This window comes from Nicotiana tabacum, chromosome 19, assembly GCF_000715075.1.
Source record: "Nicotiana tabacum cultivar K326 chromosome 19, ASM71507v2, whole genome shotgun sequence".
In the NCBI taxonomy this organism is placed as follows: domain Eukaryota; kingdom Viridiplantae; phylum Streptophyta; class Magnoliopsida; order Solanales; family Solanaceae; genus Nicotiana; species Nicotiana tabacum.
This window is the reverse complement of record NC_134098.1, coordinates 134,551,276-134,561,077: the sequence shown is the minus strand read 5'-3', so window position 1 is coordinate 134,561,077 and position 9,802 is coordinate 134,551,276. Positions and strand designations below refer to the sequence as shown.

The window sequence follows — 9,802 nt, the reverse complement described above, 5'->3', positions numbered from 1 at the left end:
TGATTCGTGGTTTTGATGTTGTTTGATGTGATTTGAGGCCTCGAGAAGGTTTGTGTTATGTATTGGGACTGGTTGGTACGATTGGACGGGGTCCCGGGGGCCTCGGGTTTGATTCGGGGTAGTTTCGGACCAAGTTTGAGTGTTTTTATGCTGCTGGTTGCTGGTTCTGGTATTGTTCTTCGCGTTCGCGAGGAGCCTCTCGTGTTCGCAAAGAAGGATTTTGTTGTTGGTTGTTGGGACTTTGGCTCTCGCGTTCGCGAATAAGGAATTTTTGTTGTCCGTCGTCGGACTTTGTAGGCTCATATCTCGCAATCTATAAGGAATTTAGAGCTGATCCAAAAATGAAAGTTGTAGCCCTTTTGTGTCTAATTTTCAGAAAGGTAAACCATTTGTCATTTGGAGTTGTGTACAAAAAGTTATGGTGGATACACTACAGGCTGTCTGGGAAGAGTTTGAAAATCTCCGTTACACAGGGCTGACTTTGGAAGCTTATATCTCGCAATCTATAAGGAATTGTGAGATGAGCAACAAAAGAAAGTTATAGCCCTTGGTGTCTAATTTTCAGAAAGTTAAATCATTCATTATTTGGAGTTTTGTACAAAAAGTTATGACCATTATACTAGAGGCTATATGAGAAGGGTTTGAAAATGAATGTTGGAGAATTTGTTCATCGCGAACACGAAGAATAAACCTTTGGGCATCAGAATAAAGTCCAAATTCGTCTTAATCTTCCATTTTTGGACCAAGGAAGCTTGGGTGAGGCGATTTTTCGAGAGTTTTTCAAGGAAAATATTGGGGTAAGAATTCCTAACCTGATTTTGGTTAAATTACATGAATCTATTGTTGTTTTTATCACTAAATTAGTGAATTAAGTTGAAAAATTTAGAAAACCCTTTTGGTTTAATTTGAAGATTTGAGGGTCGAGTTGAGATCGTATTTTGGTAAAATTGGTATGGTTAGACTCGTGGTTGAATGGGCTTTCGGATTTTGTAACTTTTGTCGGGTTTCGAGACGTGATTTTTGAGTTAAATTTCGGATTTTGTTGAAAAATTAGTATTTTCATATGGAATAAATTTCTATGATTTGTATTGACTGAATCGAACTAATTGTGACTAGATACGAGGCTTTCGGAGGCAAATTTGCGAGGCAAAGGCATAACAGAGTAAAGAATTACACGGTTTGAGGTAAGTAACACTTTTAAAATTAGTTCTGAGGGTATGAATCCCCGAATTGGTGTTATATAAATTGTTTGGAGGTGACACACACGATAGTTGACGAGCGTGTGGACGTGCACCATATAAATTGACTTGAATAAATCCTGTGAAGTTGCAAAGTTAAAGAATCATGTTATTATCTGAACATGCCACACGTGTTAGAGGAATTGAGTTGAGGCTCATAATAAAGATCATGTTTAGCTTATGTGCCGATATTTTGGGACCCATAGGGTCGTGTTGCTATTGAATTAATTATTTTAAAATGTACATTTCATACTCAATCATGCTCATCCATTGTGAGGATATTTATTGAATCGGGACTGTCCGCCTGCAGCAGGCCATATCAGCTTTATATATATATTATTATTATGATGATGATGATGATGATCATGTGATCATCATCATCATCATCTTCATCATCATAGGATCGGGCTGCACGCCGCATCAGACATTATAGGCTTTATTACTACATGGATCGGGGCCGCCCGCCTGCAGCAGGCCTTATAGGCTTTATTATTATTATGGGATCGGACTGCACGCCGCAGTAGGCCATATCGGCTTTATATAGCGCTTGGGTTGAATGAGCCCCTCCAGAGTCTGCACACACCCCCAGTGAGCGCGGTTGATTTATAGCGCTTGGGCTGAAGGAGTCCCTCCGGAGTCTGCACACACCCCAGTGAGCACAGTTGATTTATATTGAGGGATGGATCTTCCCTGGGCATGGATCTTGCCCGAAGCATTTGTATTGAGGGATGGATTTTCCCTGGGCATGGATCTTGCCCGAAGCATTTATATTGAGGGATGGATTTTCCCTGGACATGGATCTTATCCGAATCATTAATTTATATTGAGGGATGGATCTTGCCCGAAACATTTATATTGACGGATGGATTTTCCCTGGGCATGGATCTTACCCGAAATATTTATATTGAGGGATGGATTTTCCCTGGACATGGATCTTGTCTGAATCATTGATATTTGGGGATGGATCTTCCACTGGGCTGGATTGGCCATATACAGTACTGAGTGATTGAGTATTTTAGATTGTGAGTACATAGAGTTTTCACTAAGGTGCATCACATACAGTATGTACACTGGCATGTAGATACAGAGATGTCATATTCCTCGTATTGTTCAGAATTGATCTGTTTTATTTGTACTGAAAGCAACTGTTGAATATGAAAGCATGCCTACATTTTTGTATTGTTATTATTTATACTGGACTGTACCTGCTGAGCTTGTCACTACTTTCATCCCAGGGGTTAGTCTTGTTACTTATTGAGTTGGTTGTACTCATACTACACTCTGCACCTCGTGTGCAGATCCAGGTGCTTTCGGATACAGCGACTATTAGATCTCAAAGTGCTATCAGTTGGAGACTATCAAGGTGCTGCCTGAAGTCCGCTGACCTTGACTCCCTTTCTTTCAGTTATTGTATTGTTCTATACTTTCAGACAGTGTTTTGTCAATCAGACTTTCTATTCATATTAGATGCTCATGTACTCAGTGACACCGGGTTTTGGGAGTGTTTATATTTGTGTTTGTGAGATTTTCTTCCGCTGAATTTAATAGTTATGTTTTCAAATTTAAAAGATATGGTGATTTATTGAGATTGTCGGCTTGCCTAGTATTGAGATAGGTGCCATCACGACATGTGAGATTTTGGGTCGTGACACATCTGATCTTAGTCTGTTATATACTCCCTTGCCATTTCGGGTGGATTTTTGTGTTGGTATTGGAGGTCTCTTGTTAGTTCAATACTTCAGTGGGAGTCTTGGAGATATGTATCTATGTACAATAATTGCGAAATCTAGTTAATCTGTTGTTTTAGTGATGAAAATAAATTCAAATTTTATGTAGTAGATATAAAGGAAATATTTAATATTTTGTCTGAGATGTTCACAGGTTCGAGTCGTGAAAACAACCTCTTGCAGAAATGTAGGGTAAGACTGCATATAATAGACCCTTGTGGTTTGGCCCTTCCCCGAACTTGCGCATAGCGGGAGCTTAGTGTATCGGGATGTCCCTTTTTGTTTGAGATGTTCATTTACTACTTACAAGTAAACCTAGTATAACTTAATATACCTTGTGTTCTAATAGTTGGACGTTTAATGGCAAATAGTGATAAAATGAAGGATTGTACTTGGGATAAACCCCCACCCCACCCACCACCCACCCCCGCCTCCAAGAAAAAGTAAAGAAAGAAAAGAAAAGAATGACATGGTGTAGATGATTATAATCTCTTGACGGTAGCGAAGAATTCGCCACTACTTCCAACTTGCACGTCCTATCCAGAAAAAGGTGAAAAGACACATTTGCTTGATATAGTTCTAAAATGATTGTTTCATGCCTTTGAGCTAGACTTTTGATCATACCTCGTGAACAATTTGCTTGTTACGTACAGCAAACGGAACTCCCTTTCTTTGTTTGGATAGACAAATGTCACAGGATTAAAAGTTTAATTGACATTTTCGGACTCACGTACCAACAATTAATTTGTATCCTCTTACGCTTTTAAAAAGAGAAAAAGACACTTCTCGTTTCACTGGCAAAAAGAATTCTATGTTGTCATAATGCACTTTCAGCCATTAATTGAGTTTGACATAAGCTGCAATCACCCAAAACAAGAAAACTTTTTAAAAAAGGATAGTCATAGGTTTAGGCCTTTGCCCCTCTACTTCCAGTGGAATCTTTAAACAATAGTAAACCAATAAGAGTCCAAGAAAGCAACTGTAGTTTTTTATTTTCTTTATATTCACGGCTCATCTTATTAAACGAATCACTTTTCAATTGAAAAATACAGATGTAACTCTGCTCTTGCAAGTGTAAACGTAGCTATCAAAGTTTCTCAACCTTTGCTTTCCCTCCTACTTTTCTTACTCTTTTTTCTTAGCAAAAGAACAGTCCACTTTATTTCTTTCTCCTGAATAGGACACCTTAAGATAAAGGGTAGAGCTGTATCGTTCGAGAAAGACGTTAATACTTTAAAAGACCCAAAATTCCAATCCTTTATATGTTTAAACTTTTTATAAATAATACAATATATAATATTTACTAGTGTATTAAATATGCAATATTTAATAGGTTCAGATCGGTAATTTTTCCATTTTTAATATAAACCAATCCTGATACTCGGTATCACTATAAGCTCCCAATAAATCTATTTTTAAAAATTAAAATAAAAACAGTCAGTTTACTTGGTATAGTTATAAGCTAAACACATAAACCTATTTTTACGATCGAAAGATCACCAAGACCATATATACAAAATCTTATAGAAAGTGTCTAAGATGCATACAACAAAACTCACCAAAATCTCCTGTAAATTGAACTAAGGCTCACTGCAAAATGTAGGCTGCAACTTAAGCTCATTCGAGTTTCAACTTCAGTGCACCATTTCCTTTGTCTCATGGTAATATAATTGACAAGCATCCTTACCATAAAACTCAGAAATTTTTACAGACTTCTTGAATTCCACACAGCAAGAAAGAGACAAATTTTACACAACCATGAAATGCCCCACACCTTCCACAAGCAAAAAGAACATAATGTAAGGCCTAGGTGAAACAACTTCTACACAATCATGAAATGCCAAAAGCTATAGTCTTTCACAAGCCAAAAAAGATAAAATAGGCCAAGGTGTTTGTCCAAGTTTTCTACGAGCAAAGCTGATAATTTACACTTAGGTGAGACGAACTTCTCCGCTTTCATGTGCCTGCTTCACTTGCTTTTCATATTCGTCTTCTTCTTCTTCCCCCTCTTCCTCTTCTTCTACATCTCCTTCCTTCTCTTCTTCTTCTTCTCCTCCCCAACCAAAACCTGAGACTGAACGGGAAGCTGGAGCGGGAGTCTTTGCCTCTTCCACAATTTTCATGATCTCCTCAACACTCTGAAGCGAAAATGTTGGGTTTTCTTTTCGATAATAAGCTGCCTGTGCTGCTTCTGTTAATTCCCTAGGCAAATTCTTCAAAAACCATGGATGGGATTTGATTTCTTTGATTGTGATCCTCTGCAAAAACAAACCTATTCATTAGACAAGCCATGATCTCCTACTTCAAATCTGTTCTAATTTTTCATTTTCATTTTTCTACAATTTGGTTAGAAAATAGGGCGCACAAAGATGAAAGGTGATAATTCATAGTAAGCGCATATACTTTCTGATTTATCATTCCTTACACTCTTTATGATGTTGAAAAATTGAACGGATAAGCAAGTAGATGTAGATTCAGGTTTTTCGAGGCTAAAATCGCAAATACTTCTGCCATACAATCATAGAAACACTACAGAAAAATACAAATAACAATTAAACTGAGATGTCACAGTATTTCCCTCCTTTCGAAAGAGAAGCCAAGATACTTACAAGGAATCCTTCATACAGTAGAATTATCTGGATTAAGGGAACAAAGGCTATCCCCAGCTTCCATTTGTTTTCTTGTTGGACACACACTATTTGAAGAAAACATCAATCCTTTTTGGGAAAACAGAACTATAAGAATAAAGCAGGTAAGTATGATGGGATCTGACAGACTAAACACCACTGCTTAAATTGTGGTACCTTTGGACATTAACTCAAAAGCTTAGTTGGAGTATCAAACAACACGGTGCCCTGACAAGAACCATCGAAAAAGATTGTCTAATTGCCGTTATCTAAATGAGCAACTATGACTCACTCCCACGGTGGAAGGGTACTGAGACTAGGGGTGAAGCTCAGTTCCAGTAAAGAATAGTGTTGGAAGGATGAAATGATTTCCCATCATATTAAAGTTCAGCGATTTGGTTCAGGTGAGGCGATTCAGGAAATCTTTTTAGATAAATGGGCAATTTGAGATACGTAATTTCATCTTACAAAATTGTAACCATGATGACCTATTGGAGGATAATCTATCGAATGGGCATGGCGGCTGAAATAGGAAGAATAGGGCGCCAAAAGCCAAGTGTATAGACCCCATTGGTGACAACAAATGATGCATTAAATAGGTAACATCTGTATCAGATTGTTAGCCCACTAAGAATTCAAGTAAACTTCCACTAGAACACACCCAACAAAGACATACCCTTGCTGGATTGGCAACAAATATCCGAGAGAGAAGGTGCCTACAATCTTGCGATATGTGAACATAGTCGGGAATCTTGTACTGTACCGCCATTATTCGCTGGAAAGAGAAACATCAAGCCAAATTAAAAGACTAAACATCACATAAGTGCTTTGGATATGTGAAGAATTAAAAGACTCACTTGAATAGTTTTCCTAAAATTCTTCGGATCCTCCTGATCTTCAAAAGGGTATGCCCCAACCAGCATCACATAAAGTGTCACCCCGCATGACCAAACATCAGCCAGCTGAAATGATCACAAACAGAACTTCACGGCCTAAGAATAATGATTAGTAACAAAAAAAAAAGAAAAACTTCACTCTTTAGGGAAAGAATGGTGGAGGGTGTAAATAAGATGTAATTTACGCAACTTTTGGGAGCATCACCTGTAAATTCAACAAGTCACAGAGCAACCAGTTATAGTGGTTTCTTAATTACTCATAAGAGGAAGAGAAATAAAGACCATATATTACACATTGCTCCTATGGATGCAAATGCAGCTCCACACAGATGGAGGCCAAACAAAAATCATTTGCGTAATGCCTCTCCACCAAATGTAAAAGATCACAAAAGTAAGTACACAGATACCTTGCCATCATATTCTCTTCTAGATAGGACCTCTGGAGCAATATAAGCTGGAGTCCCAACAGTTGATTTTGGTCTTGAATGCAACAGCGACGACTGCGATTGCGGGAAGAAAACTATGAGCATCTTAGCACTTTCAAGGGAGATAACATAAGTCTATAGCCACCAAACACCAGAACATCACCAACCTTTGAGTATCCAAAATCACATATCTTCAAGCGTGGAGCTGGACTTCCATCAAGAAGGGTATTCTCCAGCTTCAAATCTCTATGGCATATTTGCTGCAGAGGCAATGGAAGTTTGAAGAAGATTAAGCTCCCTTAAATAAAAAGATGGCATTTGGAATAAAACTTATACACATAAGTCCAGGCCTAAGATGTATCTAAATTTCTGTTCATATGTTCACACATAGAGAAAGTTTTTCTTTTTTTTTGTTTTGTAAATTCTTGTAAGTTTCTTACCATGTTGTGACAGTAGTGGACTCCTGAAATAAGCTGCTGGAAAAAGTATCTAGCCTGAAGTGACAGCAGCAAGAAACCAAATGAGACAAGCATTGAAGATAGTGAACCAAGGCTCTTAAAATCACAGAAATGTGACCTTTTAAAATCATAGACTTCATTACCATTTCTTTATCCTTCAGAATCCTTCTATATGGTAGTCTATGTGAGACTGATTATTGACACAGTTAAAATTTTATAATATACCTCATCTTCACTAAACCTTCCTGCATTGCAAATGCGCTCAAACAGTTCTCCACCAGCTGCATATTCCATAACAATGGCAAGATGAGTGGGAGTCACTAACACCTGTATCTCACAAAACAAATGCACAACAATTAGGCCAGCTATTCCTTAGCTTTTCTTGCCATTTTCAAAACAAACCAATATTATCAATAGGGCATTGCAGAATAATAAAACATAAGCACACAAACTTGCCTCCTTGAATCGAATTATGTTTGGATGTCGAAGTGATTTATGATTAATGATCTCCCTTGCTACATTCTCATCAATCTATAACAAAATGTGACATCTCAACATTATAGAACCTTGGATGATATTGCTAATTACATGTTTAACTGATAATTAGGGGAAAAAAATAATTGATTTGATGATAAAAGACAGTAATGATGCAAACCTTATGTCCTCTCTCAATGTATTTCATTGCCACAAGCTCTTTGGTTTCCTTGTGCCTCATAAGCCTTGCCACACCAAAATTCCCTGACCCTATATCTTTCACAAGCTCGTATTTATCCATTTTCTTATCCTTCACAAAGTTCACTATATATTAAAATAAACTACAAAATCCCTTAACTTATAACCACAAATTAAGCAAACCCTTTCAAACTCCAAACAAAGCCAAATCCTGATGACAGATACCAAATTTGGAAATTAAGGTTTTAAATTTAACACAAAAAGGATCAATTTTTAAAGGAATTTATAAAATTCCCAGGTTTCCCCAAAATTCCAGCTCCACAGACAACCTAAATTCAACACCTCTAAGCTGAATTACAATATGGCATTTGAAAATCTGTGAATTTTAGAAGAATTAGGGTTTCATGAGACAAAAGAAGAATGGGAAATTGGGAGGTCTTTGAATCGGGCTAAAACGAAATTGAGGTGGAGAAAAAAGGAGAGAAAAAGAAAAGAAAAAGATTAATTAGCAGAAATTTGAAGCTAAAGCAAGGAATCCACTAGTGTGTGTGTATTCTAGGGAATAACAGGGACAGAAGTGCATTGAAGTGTGAAATTGTGAGAGAGAAAAAGTGAAGGGGAATAAAGAATATATTATTGAAAGCTCAAGTGTCAAAAGTCTATTTTATGGAAGTGTATCTTTGTGAGACTGTCTATTTATAGTAGTAACGTAAGAACATATTTTACGTTTATTTTTCTTAAATAATGGATTTATTGAAGTACTAGTATTATATTTCTTCAAAAACTGCGGGCGAACTTTAAGGTTTCAAGGATATGAATTTTGTCGGTCGATTTGGGTCAAGATCAGTGAAGCGGTGGCAACAGTGTGATGTCACAGTCCAAAATTTTAAATTCTGGCCCAATCCAATCCAGTCCATTTTCTTTCTCATTTGAACGGTCAGGATTGATGTTCATAAATGTTATTGATGTTTAACTTTTGTCCCTAGTTTTTAAGCCCGTTTGGCCATGATTTTTTTTTTTTTTTCGAAATTTTTTCACTTTTTTCGAAATCAATTTGATCATAAAATTTCCAATTTTCACTTGAAAATTAATTTTGAAATTTTTCAAAAATTTAAAAAACTCCAAAAAATTATTTTTTAAAATTTTCACTCAAATCACTCACAAAAATTCAAACACAATCCAAAATTATATTCATGTCCAAAACTAACTCTAATTTTCAAATACCATTTTCACTTGAATTGTTTTTCACTTTTTCCGAAAATTTACAATTCTTATGTCCAAACACCCATTACGTTATGCAAATATAGACACGCCGACCATTGGAGGCGGATCCAAAAATTTTAGTTTTTTCAAGTTACTTGCCTAATATAGAATTTTCTTTACTTTTAAAAAAGAAATTAAAATATTATTTCTTTATGGAACTTGATCAGTTTAAAAGAAAATTCGAGTTTCAAAAGCTATTTTTTGGTTAAAATTTATCTTTTACTCATAAAAGTTTAATATTTTTTCAAGTAAAATATATATTTAAACACAATTTTAATTTTTAAAAACTATCTTTCAGTACAAGTTCAAAACTCTTTTTTTTAGTTTCAATCAATTCAAACGCCTAATCGGTTCTACGCTACTAATTCATATATATTTAATAATTTTTTTAAGACAAATAAAAATTTTAAATAAAAAAATGGATTTCGCCGAACCTGTAGAGTAAAGACTAGTTCCGCCGAACCTGTTGCTGTTGAGTGATTTTTCATGCAATCGA

General features: G+C 36.3%; 1 protein-coding gene across 1 annotated transcript; it reads right to left on the bottom strand.

Moving 5' to 3' along the window:
• Positions 1-4,567: 4,567 nt before the first annotated feature.
• LOC107817827 (serine/threonine-protein kinase SAPK7) lies at positions 4,568-8,774 on the bottom strand. The gene is made up of 9 exons (XM_016643711.2): positions 8,027-8,774; positions 7,828-7,902; positions 7,597-7,698; positions 7,354-7,407; positions 7,081-7,173; positions 6,896-6,988; positions 6,450-6,554; positions 6,269-6,367; positions 4,568-5,223 (listed from the first exon to the last, which is right to left on the bottom strand). The coding sequence occupies exons 1-9, from the start codon at positions 8,144-8,146 to the stop codon at positions 4,897-4,899; spliced, it is 1,068 nt and encodes a 355-aa protein (XP_016499197.1). The 5' UTR covers positions 8,147-8,774; the 3' UTR covers positions 4,568-4,896.
• Between the last annotated feature and the right edge of the window lie 1,028 nt (positions 8,775-9,802).